At 40.8% G+C, this 13,971-nt stretch overlaps 2 protein-coding genes across 2 annotated transcripts; one reads left to right on the top strand and one right to left on the bottom strand.

Moving 5' to 3' along the window:
• Positions 1-2,788: 2,788 nt before the first annotated feature.
• LOC121741993 (U-box domain-containing protein 13-like) lies at positions 2,789-8,915 on the top strand. Its single transcript, XM_042135001.1, has 4 exons — positions 2,789-3,294; positions 5,629-5,745; positions 5,944-6,399; positions 7,581-8,915. Exons 1-4 carry the CDS (start codon positions 3,022-3,024, stop codon positions 8,700-8,702), a joined length of 1,968 nt encoding a protein of 655 aa, XP_041990935.1. The 5' UTR covers positions 2,789-3,021; the 3' UTR covers positions 8,703-8,915.
• Positions 8,916-10,545: 1,630 nt separating this feature from the next.
• Positions 10,546-12,528, bottom strand: LOC121742000 (serine/threonine-protein phosphatase 7 long form homolog). The gene is made up of 4 exons (XM_042135011.1): positions 12,001-12,528; positions 11,838-11,925; positions 11,305-11,751; positions 10,546-11,213 (listed from the first exon to the last, which is right to left on the bottom strand). Exons 1-4 carry the CDS (start codon positions 12,375-12,377, stop codon positions 10,704-10,706), a joined length of 1,422 nt encoding a protein of 473 aa, XP_041990945.1. The 5' UTR covers positions 12,378-12,528; the 3' UTR covers positions 10,546-10,703.
• Positions 12,529-13,971: the final 1,443 nt, after the last annotated feature.

Consider the following 13,971-nt stretch of genomic DNA (forward strand, 5'->3'; position numbering starts at 1 on the left):
AATTGGACCTTTGTGAGTTTTTTTCCAGTTTGCATAGATATGCCTTGTACAGTTTCTATGCTCAGCCAATGGAAGTAGAATCTGTACTGCATTTTCAAGTCCCAATCAAGCAACATTGTAAGTGACAACATAACAAATTAGACAACAAGTTCAAATAATACATACATATAACTGCCATAAATAATGGGATACCTTTTGCTGATCACTGATGATGGTAATTCCTACTCCTTCACCCAATGTCAACTCTTCAACAAGAATTTTAATGAACTAGGTCCAGCAAACCTCATTCTCAACTTCTACCACTGCCCAAGTAATGAGATACATTTGATTGTTTCCATCAGTTCCTATAGCAGTTAACAATATCCCACCTAGGTAAGTCTTAACGAAAGCACCATCCAGACCAATCACCTTTCTGCATCCCTCCTTGAAACCCTTTCTTAGACCACTGAAACCAATGTACACTGTCTTAAATACAACACCTATATCTACATGTAGTTAAAATCGCCCTTCTTTGTCAGACCTACCCAACTCAAGCATATACCTCCTAAGCTTTGCATAATGAGCTTCCACTGTACCCTCAGCATCTCAATGGTCTTTCTCTTGGAATGGTACAACCTCTACTTGGTAGCATCAAATGCAAACCGTTGCATCAAGTCCTTACCCAATTCCTTACAACTGAACTCTGGTCTAAGTCTAAACACATGTAAATATTTCCTGGCAATCCAATTAGGTGTCACAATCTTGTTTCTCATAGCCCTAGGACATGTGTGATCAGGTTCAAGGTTCTTTATTTCAATAGAATTGTTTTCTTCACAAGACTCCCAAAGCACCTCCATTTGCAAGGACTTTTACAACCTGCCTCAAATGCTTTACTGTTTGCTCTTTTGAAGTGAATCTCCCAACCATTCTCAACTGCATTGTCTGTCAGAGCATCTCTGGCTTGAAAACCATCAATAAATCCCTTGCCCATACATAATTTCAAAGTCTTATGATCACACCTTGGATCATACATCACTTTGGCATGTCTTTCAATGTTTCTTCTCCCTTTATCCTGAGAATCAGTTGAGTCAGAGTAGATATCACCTTCTTCTGAATTCTCATACTCAGACACATACTCACTTGTCTGCCCTCCACTAACTAGGCCAAAGAACATCTCATCAGTAACAACAAACTCTATCTCTTTTTTTTTTCTTTTGCTTTCTTCCTGCCCTGTGTGTATTCTTCGTCCTTGGACACCAATTCCTCAGCTTCCATGTCATCATCAATTTCCTCATCTTCAGAAGATGGTATATAACTCATATCATCCTCACTATCATTTCCCACACCCACTCCCACACTTTGATCAGGCTTATCTCCCACACTCTCATCAGGTCTATCTCCTATTCTCGCAGATACACTTGGAGTTGGAGCTCCATCAGGTTTCCTACCTTCCACATCCTTAGCTGTAGATTTCCTACCTCCCACATCCTCACCCACATCCTTAGCTACAGATTTCCTACCTCCCACACTCTTACCCACACTTTCAACCACTGACTTATGAGAAGACTGGAACAAGCTCTTCATCACACTGCTTTCAACACTCTTTTCCACTATATTTTCGGTAGAAACTCTTTTTAACTTGCCAGCATTTGAAGTTGTTTCCTTTCTACTCTTTGTGCTACACTTACTCTTATTCACAGACTCAACATTAGTATTTCTCACTGACTCAAACTCAACCACCCGATGCTTGACGGCTTCATCACCCATAGTGTCAGCCACACCATCTCCCCCACCCACAGATTTATCTTCATCAATTTGCTCTAGGCCATCCTTCTTCCCACCAACAACATACACATCACATACTTGAGTTCTAACTGTGGTTAGAAACTTCAGCATTAACATCACCTCCGCATCTCCTTTTATGTCAATAAACTCCATTCCCCATTTTCTCTTGAAGCTAAGTCTATCCCAACTATCTAAACCTAGTTTGTTCAGTTCCTCCACTAGATCGAAGTAACCAAATCTATCTGGATCAAACCCACTGGCTTCAAACATTCCCCCCTATGTATTTCTCGCAAATCTTCCCATCCGAAATGAAATGCCCCCCATGGTAAATCCGAAGCACAAAAAGCTTGCTGAAAAATGAATGAAAAAAGGTAAAAACAGGTGCAAATGGGGACCAATGCTTCAAAGCTTTTAAACAATGCAAAGTGGGCAAGGATTCACTTACGGGTTCGCATTCGGCTTTGTCCAGGAAGAAACCCGACCACATCTCCATGTCGAAGAAACCTTTCTCTCTATCGTCGTCGTACTCACTTCTGACGGAGTGCTAGTCGGCGACCAACGCTGTTGCTGTTGCTCGTCGGCGTCGGCAGCGTTCTCGTCGGGGACCGGGGACCAAACTGGAAAGTGAAGCATTGGGAGTGAATTTGGGGGTGAAGCGTCGATGAGTGAATTTGGGGGTGAAATTAGGGCATGTATTTTATTTAGAGTGTAATTTAGTGTATTATTGTATTTTTTAAATATAAATTAAAGTAAAATGAGTGTCATAGTCGAGTCAACTCTTTTTTGGCCATGTCAACCGCCACGTCAAATAAAAACGACACATCAACTTACTCGTTGACCGGAAAAATCATCGTGGGAAATCGGTGACAAAAGGTAAAGTTGGTGACATTATATGCCAAATTTATAGTTCGTGGGAAAAACCGGAATTTGGCGAAGGTTAATGATTTTTAAGGTAATTATCCCTATATTTAAATGCTAAAATATCAAAACAAAGTATTTAGGGATTTTTGAAATGAAGATTTTACGGAAAAAGGCGTAAAATGTTAAAGTCTGGGCTTCCACCATTGTCGCCGAGCTAAAATTGAAGAGATCTCCATTCTCTCTCTTTCTCACTCTCATGGAGGATTCCTCTATCCAGACCCTGACGCGGACCAGCTATTCCAACTACACTCCAGCTCTGATTTAGTTGACTTCAACCTCACAATTTCTTCTCAAATTCCGCGATTCTTCTTCGCCAATTCCTCCCCAGATCTCCCGATGGACGACGAAGACAAGGCCGCGTTGTCGCGGAAACTCATCGATCTGGTAGCCGATATCTCAGCGATTCCCGACTACAGAATCTCCGTCAAGAGGCAGTACACCAATCTAGCTCGCCGCCTCAAGCTGTTGATCCCAATGTTCGAAGAGATTCGCGATACCAGAGTGCCGCTGCCCGAGGACTCCATCAGAGCGCTGGCGGCTCTCGTCACCGCGCTCGCCTCGGCTAAGGAATTGCTCCGCTTCGGTAGCGAGGGCAGCAAAATTTATCTGGTCGGTATGCCGTGGTTTATGGTTTACTCTTTTTTTGTGGCATTTCTTGTTACTTATATACCTCTGGTCTTGGATCATTGACTGATTGTTTTCGGTGATTTTTGTTTGACTGCTTGAATTTGTGTTTGGGCTATAATTGTTTATGGGGTTTTATCTGAAGTTGATTGTCCGAGTTTTTATAAACAATTCTCTTTAGAGAGTACACATAAGGATTGCTTGTTAACAGCTCTTAGGATCCGTTGAGGTGTTCTCTCGGTACAAATTATGGATCTCATCATACATGCTAGTTTTAGTGGTCCGGGAAGCTGTTGCACGACTTGTTTATGTAGTAGTACATGATTTCCTGGCATTAGTCGGACCAAATGAAGGAAGCAAATTGAATCAAGTCAATTTCATTATTTTCATATAAGAGATTGGAGGCCATACAAGATCTGTATCCATTGGTGGGATCTTGTTTGTAGTTATGCTTTCAAGCGTACTTACTGCCGCAGTTCACTTGGATTGACGTAAAAGTCTAGTGAAGAACTAGGAACATGCCTTGGCCTGATGAAATTTTGTCCGACATGTCAAATACCCGAAAGTTTGCAGCTTCGTTGTCATATTTTCCAATTCTCTTTTACTCAATTTTTCCAATTTGATCTTTTACTCTTAAATTTGTAGCCCAAAATGACAATACCACAGTGAAGGAAATGAAACCTGATTCTGTAAGATGAAACACTAATTGCAATAGACATCCGGCTGCAACAGTTTAAATCTGAAAGGTTGCAAGTCGGTAGAACTCTAGTCGGATGTAAAGTGCAAATGGTGCTTCTCCATTTATCGTGAAAGACAGCCACAATTTATTCTGGAATAATGAAAGACATCACATTTTTGGAATATTCTCTTTCCCATATTAAAAATCTTCATCCAATGTAGAAATCATGAGGGCTTAACTTGTTTTATTAATGCAATTCTCGGTGTCTTGTTATATTTAATGCTCTATGCTCCAATTCTCAAGTCAAAAAAAGTTGAGGAAAAGATATTGAACTATTTTGCAAGAGCGTTAGGGTGGTCACAACCGTATTCAACCTTTGAGCTTGGATGCATTATGGAATGCGCTAGCATTTCAGATTGTGCTAATTATTAAGATGTCTCACGTGGGAAGTCCACATCCCACACTAATTGATTCGTTTGATGTGTCCAAAATTTGTATTACAAAACAAAAAGCCCTTGCATCAGATAAAGAAACATGATTCGAAACAAGAGTACCTAACGTGCCCTTTTTCATTGATTGACAACTTCAGCCGCATTTATTATGTTATGTGGAAAAGGAAATTATTTCGCTTGTCCTGAAGTAAAGTCACGGTATTTACATGATCCCTATATGATTTCATTAGTGGTATATAAATGGTTCCCATGAAATTTTATGGATCTTCTGAATAAGAATAATGACTCTTGGGGCGTGATAAGTTAGATAAGATCTATTTAATCTTTTCCTTTTCGAGATCCATGGTGCTAGGCATGCTTAAGAATGTCAAAATCTCTCTATCTGTATGTGCTTAATTTATCACACATAAATCTATATATATTATATCGTACATTACTTATTTTATATCTAAATATGCTTTAAAATGTCAGACATTCTTCCTCCATTTTTTCATAAACTTTCCTTGGAATTGTTGGTATAAAAGCAGGAATGCATCGAAGCTGCATACTATCCTTTCATCGGAACGTGAAATTAATTTTGGAGTTCTTGATCCTTGTTAATTAACAAATTGTTTGTACATAGCATAAACCAAAGCATTTCTTCATCCTATGAAGTGTTGTTCTAAATAATTGTATTTAACATCAATTTTTTGTCTGTTCTTCGTTTTTCTTTGGGGAAGTGATTGAAAAACATGTGGCATTTAACCGATTTAACCATAAATTTAATGTCCCCTCTCCAGCTGTTTAAAAAGTGCCAGAAATTGGAAATTCCAAATTTTATGACAACCGGATAGTGTTCGCAAATTAGTGACGTAAACTTTGTTTCTTCTTCTTAAGTTTGTCTTTTGCATCACCAAGTTTTATCTGCTCATTGCTCACAAGAGGACCTTAGGAAAATTCCAATGACCAGGAGAAAAATAATCTCGATGCATGAGGTGAAGAAATAAGGAGAAGAAAATGGTGAATAATCTCAATTGCTAGTCATGAAACTTATCTATTTTCTTAATGTTAATTTAGCTCGAGAAACTTTGCAGCATGTTTTTCTTTATTTGATCACCTTCTTCAAAACTTAAAATGTGGGTGCCGTTTGGTACAGACAATACATATGGTTCATCCAATTGCAATATAATCTCAAGTGTATGCATGCAGGTCTTAGAGAGGGATAAAATTATGAGTAGATTTCAAGAATTGACAGATGAGTTGGAGCAAGCTCTGAGTGGCATTTCTTTTGAGAAACTTGACATATCAGATGAAGTGAAGGAGCAGGTAAGATATTATCCTTCAGATTATTGCTTGAATTATTGTTATTCACTTCAAACTCCATATTCTGTTTCTCCAGTTCCAATGATCAATTATGAATTATAGGATGAGTTAACTACTGCACTCTTGTTGTCTAAATTGTAATGGTCTCTTTGACTTACCGAACTATCTCAAATTACTGCTTGTATCTCTATGTATTTCCAGGTTGAGCTTGTTCTTGCTCAGTTCAGAAGAGCCAAGGGAAGGGTAGATGCACCAGATGTTGAGCTGTATGAGGATCTTATGTGTATTTACCACAAGAACAATGATGCTGAAGAAGATATAGATGTATTAAGGAGATTGGTAGACAGACTACAGCTCAGTAGTATTGCCGACTTAACTCAAGAATCACTAGCTTTGCATGAGATGGTTGGAGCCACTGGTGGAGACCCAGAGGAGAGCATAGAAAAGATGTCAATGCTGTTAAAGAAAGTTAAGGAATTTGTGCAGACAACAAATCCAAATCTTGATTCCACTGCAGCTGAGAATTCTTCCCTGAAAAGTAGTGGTGGAAAAACACAGACTGAAGCAAATCAGAAGAACTTTGTTATACCAGATGACTTTCGATGTCCTATCTCCTTAGAGCTGATGATGGATCCTGTCATTGTCTCAACAGGACAGGTACATTCATAGATTCTCTTCCTTCACCAATAAAGCTATGCCCTAACTTCGACAAGTTTTTTTGTTATTTTGTAATGCTCATCTGTTTAATCTCTGAATGATGCCTGGTAATATCATTTATTTCTCTGCTGCTAATTACTTTCATTGCAGTAGGGCAGGCAATGTTGACTGTCTAGCAGCCATAGTATCACTTAACTTGACTTTTGAATCGATAAATCTCAACAATGAAATTGCATTAAGATGCTTAACTTCTTTGATAAGCTTTGGTTTTGAGTAACACAGCATCTTGAAGTCAGCTCGTATAGTGCTATCCAGTGGCAATTTGCTATAAGGAAAAGCTGGTCTATATTGGTCCTTTTTTTCAATCAAAGTCATGCCTCTGTTCATGTTTGACGCCAGTCTCTACATCAAATTGTCATCCCTCTAGTTTTCTGTCAAAATTTTCTTGTATTTATAGCAACTGCAGTATGCCATGTTGTATTTTTAATGCTTCATCTCACACACTGACACATCCTCTCTCAAAACTTCTCTCTGGAAAAACTCTAAGCTGCAACCTCCAATTTACCAACTACCAAGGCTCTCTACTTCCCCTATCCTCTACTGATGGTATAAGTTTTCCTTTTCTTTCCTATCTGGAAGTAGTTTTCTTCTGTCATCTTAAGTGTAAGTATCTTCCCCTCTTCCTTCTAGGATCTTCTTTCTCCGGTTCATTTAAAGTTTATGTCTTTTGGGGTTTGTTTGTGGCATTTGGAAGTTTACGTTTAGATCCTCATCAGATTTGTGCATCTATAAGGAAGTTGGGTTTATGGTCAATTACTCACTTTTGGAAGTGTTATCAGTAGCTTATTAGCGTTCTGACCCATATGTAGTCTTGCGAAGATTTTATTGGATTTCTTTTGTTTTCTTTTAGTAAATTTTTCCTGTTTGTGTCGGTTTGTGGATTTCTTTACTAATTGAGAAGATTGTATGTGGATTTCATTGTGATAGATGCTCTCTTCAGCTAAAAAGGAAACCTAATATGCTGACACACGCACGCATGTGCTTTCCCTCATTCACTGATCATATGCACTTCTTAAGTGTCAATATATTAATATGCTTCATGAACTGTCAATACCGTGGAATCTGCTGAAGTTGTATGATTAAATGACTAGATTTTGACTCGTCTATTGCCTCTCCTGCAGACATATGAAAGGTCGTGTATCGAGAAATGGCTGGAAGCAGGGCATAGTACCTGTCCCAAGACACAGCAAGCTCTTACTAGCACTGCTGTAACACCAAATTACGTTCTCAGAAGTCTCATAGCACAATGGTGCGAGGCAAACGGCATCGAACCACCCAAGCCACCGGGCAGCTCTTGCCCCAAGCCTGGATCTGCATGCTCCCCCGCGGAGCATTCCAAGATAGGAGACCTTCTCTGTAAGCTTACATCTGGAATCCCTGATGATCAGAGGTCTGCAGCAGGTGAAATCCGCCTCCTTGCAAAGCGTAATGCTGACAACCGTGTGGCTATTGCTGAAGCTGGCGCTATCCCTCTGCTTGTCCAGCTTTTGACTACTTCTGATTCCCGCACACAGGAGCATGCTGTTACTGCACTTCTCAACCTTTCCATATTCGAAGATAACAAAGGAAGCATAATATCTTCTGGCGCGGTGCCTAGGATAGTTCACGTGCTCAAGAAAGGGAGCATGGAAGCGCGGGAAAATGCTGCCGCCACACTGTTTAGCCTCTCGGTAGTAGACGAAAACAAGATAACTATTGGTGCTGCAGGGGCCATTCCTCCATTGGTGACACTACTTAGCGAAGGAACCCAACGGGGAAAGAAAGATGCTGCGACAGCGCTCTTCAACTTGTGCATATACCAAGGCAACAAGGGTAAGGCTGTGAGGGCGCGCGTCATTCCCACACTGATGCAACTGCTGACCGAGCCTCAAGGCACCATGGTGGATGAAGCGCTTGCGATTCTGGCGATTTTGTCCAGCCACCCGGAAGGAAAGGCAGCCATTGGAGATGCTGAAGCAGTACCGGTTTTGGTTGATGTCATCGGCAACAGCTCACCCAGGAATAAAGAAAATGCGGCCGCCGTGCTGGTGCACCTCTGCTCGGGAGAGCAGCAATACCTTGGCAAGGCGCAGGAACTCGGTGTGATGGGACCGCTTCTCGATTTGGCTCAGCATGGCACGGATAGAGGTAAACGGAAAGCCACCCAGCTGCTGGAGCGGATGAACAGATTTGTGGAGACACAGAAGGCGGCACGGGCAGCGCAGGCGGAGAATCAATCAAACACAGAATCAGGCTTAAAATAGGTGATGATTCTTGTTTTTGGAGTTATAGCTTGGTTAGAAGGGCAAGGTGGAAGATCACCTGCCCCATCCTAATTAAAGTAATTTATTGGTTTAAATTAGAGAGAGTGAAAGGTGGCCAAGCTATGACATTGTGAATGCCAATTGAACCATGTATGTAATCACCCCCAGTTTTTATTTGACAACATTGCTATCTTCATACTCTTCACAACTCAATCCTTCGTTCAACAAGAAGTTAGAGATTTTTTTAGATACATCAGTAATAAATTACAGACGCCAACTCATGCCCCCAAAATAATGAAAAATAATTATAAGGCTTCGTTTTTTTATTTCTTAGCTAAAACTTTTCGTCATGAAATTGTAGTTAATGACCCGTCTTTTTAGCATATATTTTCTTCCCCTCTATTTGTGTTTAAAATTAACACTTCTGAATTAGGGTTTGCAAATTGCACAAGCCAGACCTTGACTTCTTTCTTCTTTTGTGCTTAAAAAATAATGGAATTCCAAATTAATGAAGGAGAATAGATTCATTCTAATTGAGGGAGTGACGCATAATGGTTGTGCGTCGTTCTTAATGAAACGCACAACCCTTATGCGTCGTTCTTTAATGACGCATAAGGATTATGCGTCGCTTAACGACGCATAATGGTTATGCGTCGTTAAGACGGCTTTTAACGCCCTACAGGCAGACGCAGCTCACAAAACGCACTTTCACACACTTTCATTTCCTCTCTCGGCGATTTCCGGCGTTTTCCGGCGATTTCTCCATAAGATCCATTAATTTGTTAATCAATTTAGCTACATTCATCATTATTCATGTTTATTGTGCTTTCATTTGTTAGTTTTACCCAATTTATACAAATTAGGGCTTGTAGGAAAAATGTCCCTAATTGTCGTTTTAAATATTTTTTATGCAGAAATCATGCAAGTATTTGTGAGTTTGTATTGGGGTGGTAGAGTAGTTCAACTACCACATATGGGTATTGGTTATGAACCACCTCGTGCGAGGAGCTCCATCATATTAAATTCAGGTGTTTCCTATTCCTAGAACGCGTGGCCGAGTTAGAAGAAGGAGGATACTTAATCAAATGGATGTCCAGGAGGAAGATGAACCGAGAGCTCCCCGCCGTTGCAGAAATTGCGGGATAGAGGGGCATGACCGAAGAAATTGCTCAGCCGGTGCCGTTCAGTAAAGTCGTGGTAAATATTTGTGAGATGTGATAGCTACTACGTGTATGTTTCAACATTTGTGAGATATGATAGCTACTATGTGTATGTTTCAACATTTGTGAGATGTTGTCGACAGTCATTATGCTTTTTATTATGACAGTTATTATGATTGTTATTACGCCAAGTATTATGATTTTGATAAACAAAAATACCAACATATGGCCGAAACATGTTTCATCCCATAAAAAATGTTCAAATTTCAACATACCACCACACCGGGCGAAGTGGCTGGAGTCGATACAAATTTACATAAAATCTCCCGGCCGGGCGTTTTAGAAAAATAAAATTGCCCGACCGGGCGAAGTTTCTGGACTCAACAATGCGTGACAACATTCACCCAGTGACGCATAACGATTATGCGTCACCAATGAACGACGCATAATTGTTATGCGTCACCACGGAACGACGCATAATCGTTATGCGTCACCGGGTGAATTTCGTCACACACTATTCAGTCCAGAAACTTCGCCCGGTCGGGCGATTTTATTTTTCTAAAACGCCCGGTCGGGCGATTTTATGTAAATTTGTATCGACTCCAGCCACTTCGCCCGGTGTGGTCGTATGTTGATTTTTGAAACATGTTTCGGGCATATGACGATATTTGTTTATATTTGTTTATCAAAATCATAATATTGTTCATTCCACCATAGAAAACATTCCACACTATCTATGTTTCATCATATAAAAAATGTTCAAAAATCAACTTACGATCACAACCTGTTTCAATAGACACAAATACCAACATATGACCAAAAATCAACTTACGATCACAACCTATTTATGTTTCTTCCCCGCCCTCTTCTTCCGGACCCTCTTCTTCCCCACCGGATCCATAAATTGATAATTCTGAAAGTACGTATCACGTCCTGGTTGAGCTGCATCCCAATCAGACACACCGCCAAAGAATGAATCACATGATGCGCGTGCTCCCCATTGCGAGGGCTCGTGGCTTGCACCACTCAGCTGAGACCATCCTGGTGGATCGTACTCCGGACTCAAGGGCTCTGGTACCGCATACTCAGGTTGCGGCTGCTGCTGCTGCGACAACCTATGCTGTCGCGTAATCCCGTGCCCACCCGTCCGGACACCCGGCAGTCCATGATGAAGAAAAGTTGGTGGGCGTGGCGGCATGACCACATTTCGCCGTTGAGAAGATGGATACTCCATCGCATCAGCATGGTTCATCGCACGAAGTGCCGAAGCAGCCATTTCTCGAATCTGCCGTAACCGAGGGTATGTGTCATGTTCAGAGGTCAAATGCCATATCCCCTGAAGGGTCTCAACCTAGATAACGCAAATACAAATGACATCATACCACGGTGAGCAATACAAACTTTAAACTAAAGACATTTTTATATACAAAAACATCACATACCGCCAATAAATTAGAAGGGGCTGCCTCGTTCATCCCTTCAGTTGACTGTGTCCCAGGTTGAACTAGGTACGACACTGTGATCCTATTGTACCACGCCATATAGCCCGGATTAATGCGACCATCCATTGTCGCCGTTGCATGGTCAAAAGTTGCTTGGAACATGTCGTGGCGCAAGTCCCACTCATCAATGAAGAACTTATGTACCTTAGCCCAATCAGCGCCCTTCCTCCCACGGCGGTGACTTTTACTCAAATGGCCGGAGCTATGTAGCATCCTATCACAGTACTGAGGAATACGCTGGTAGCGGTTAAATTGTCGGGAAACGCGTCCAGCCTCGTGTGCCTCGACAATTGACCAGCACACCAAATAAGTATCGCACAAGTAAGATGCAGTCGAATCAATGCAGTACTCAGGGAGGATACAGTCTGCATAGGGTGTCCACATAAACTACAAACAAATAAAATAAAAAACACAATTAATTTCATTCTATAGTAAGTAAATTCATTAACTAAGACAACACAAATAAATTTCACCTGGCCAGGACGGATCAGTGATAACTGATCACGATAATGAGCTACTGAATGTCGGGGAGCATTTCCAATTTCAGTAACTCCGTGCCACCTATACATAATATTAATGTCAAAAGTTATCAACAAAATACATAATTATGTGAGTTAATTTAAACAAAAACATTACTTGGCTCCACACGGGGTATACGGCGTGTGCATAAGCGATATCAAGAAGGTTGGCCTCAATGTAGGCATTCTTTCCCAGGCCCACAGCTGCAAGAGAACCATAGGTCCACCCACATCTCTTCTCTGTCTGCCTATAGAAGCCTCGCACAAATAATGATACAGGTATGCTAAAGCAGCACTACCCCAACTGATATTAGCCACATCTTCCGGATCGTCTAAGGCATTTAACCACATAAAGGGGACCTTGCACCCTGTGGTGTCCGGTAAAATAAGCCCCCCTAACAAGATCAGAGCATGTATACATGGTCTTTGAATGTATGCATACTCAGGCAACCCATTACCCAACGGCATCGTCGCTTGGTGGATCAGAGACGTCATCAACAAACCACCGTGCTTCGTTTCGGTTTCTGCGTCAGGTATCCATCCCAACAAATCTCTACACTTGCTGGACCAATCTTCAAATCCAACAGGGTAGTCACGGCCAGTGAAAACACGACCGTCTGCTCTCAAACCCCACAGGCTTTGCACATCCTGTAAGGTTACAGTAACTTCACCAACTGGAAGGTGGAAACAGTGTGTCTCAGGCCTCCAGCGCTCGATCAAGGCCGTTATTAGCTCATTGTCCATCCTCATCGGCCTTCCACATTCAACCACGCCTCTGAACCCCCATACATCTAGCCAATACATCACATTTTCATGTATTGACAATGCCCACATCTTACTCTCCGTCCTACGACTTCTCAACACATTTGTTGTGCCATTCGCCAAAAAGGAGCCTGAAATATGTTCGTTCTGATGAAACAATAGTGATGGATCCTCAGGTCCATAGCATAACTGTTGTTCGGAACTTGCAGATGCCATCTACTTCAAAACATTCACCCATGATTCAATTTTTTTCATACCAACTCAACAAGCTAACTAAATTGCAACTTAGGGGCGCAATATATGCATATGAAATACCCAAATTACATAAAATCGCCCTCCAAAAAGGGCACAATTACAAAAACTTAATCAATTGCTTCTACCCATTCAATTATATGCGTATGAAATACCCAAATTACGGAAAATCGACCAACAAATCCAACAATTTCATCATAAACCCTAATTTTGCTAAATTAAATCCATATGAAATACACAAATTACGGAAAGTCGACCAAAAATTCCATCAATTTCATCATAACCCATAATTTCATCATAATCCCTAATTATATACAACAAAACAACAAAAATATACCAAAAATCCATCAATTTAATAAAAAACCCTACTTTTACTAAATTACGGAAAACCTGCCCAAATTAAACATTAAAGGATGTATTTAGCCAAATTGAAGAACAATTACCGGAATATGGTTGCAAAATGGTGGAAATTCGCCGGATTTTGCTCGGATTCGTCGGAAATCGCTTGATTTCGTCGTTTGGTTTCGTCCCCTGCTTCTGCGCGTTCGTTTCTGGCTGGTTCTGCTTTCTGCCCGGTTTAAAACTCAACGAACGACGCAAAAGAATTATGCGTCGCTAAATAAAGACGCATAAGAGTTATGCGTCGTTAATGAACGACGCACAATGGTTATGCGTCAATATCTAACGACGCATAACCCTTATGCGTCGTTTATTAGCGACGCATAACGATTATGCGTCAATAACTAACGACGCATAATTATTATGCGTCTTTCTGTTAGTGACGCATAACTCTTATGCGTCACTCTCTAATGCTCTTCATTAAAATGGAATTCAATTAAAGTCCTTTACCAAAAAAAGAATTGATCCGCCAGACCTTTCTACAGTTTTGATGCCCACTAAATCTTCGTATGTATTATGAACTTTAAGTCTCTAGTTTCAAAACAAAACACTATATATGACCAATTAGTTGACAATAAATACTCCGTTATTATCTCTCGATTGATATCATTGTTGTTAGGGTTCAAAAAAGTCATCATTGTTTTTCACTTGAGAACTCATTATTGTTAGGGCCGAA

Source organism: Salvia splendens, chromosome 1, assembly GCF_004379255.2.
Source record: "Salvia splendens isolate huo1 chromosome 1, SspV2, whole genome shotgun sequence".
NCBI classification, from domain to species: domain Eukaryota; kingdom Viridiplantae; phylum Streptophyta; class Magnoliopsida; order Lamiales; family Lamiaceae; genus Salvia; species Salvia splendens.

Bases quoted from the DNA above. Each gene is read 5' to 3' on its own strand.
- LOC121741993 (XM_042135001.1), top strand. From the start codon at position 3,022: ATGGACGACGAAGACAAGGCCGCGTTGTCGCGGAAACTCATCGATCTG. The intron at 5,746-5,943 runs GTAAGATATTAT...ATGTATTTCCAG, and splicing joins CAGATGAAGTGAAGGAGCAG to GTTGAGCTTGTTCTTGCTCA. The intron at 6,400-7,580 runs GTACATTCATAG...CCTCTCCTGCAG, and splicing joins TCATTGTCTCAACAGGACAG to ACATATGAAAGGTCGTGTAT.
- LOC121742000 (XM_042135011.1), bottom strand. From the start codon at position 12,377: ATGACGTCTCTGATCCACCAAGCGACGATGCCGTTGGGTAATGGGTTG. The intron at 11,752-11,837 runs GTGAAATTTATT...ATTTGTTTGTAG, and splicing joins CACTGATCCGTCCTGGCCAG to TTTATGTGGACACCCTATGC. The intron at 11,214-11,304 runs GTATGTGATGTT...TGCGTTATCTAG, and splicing joins CCCCTTCTAATTTATTGGCG to GTTGAGACCCTTCAGGGGAT.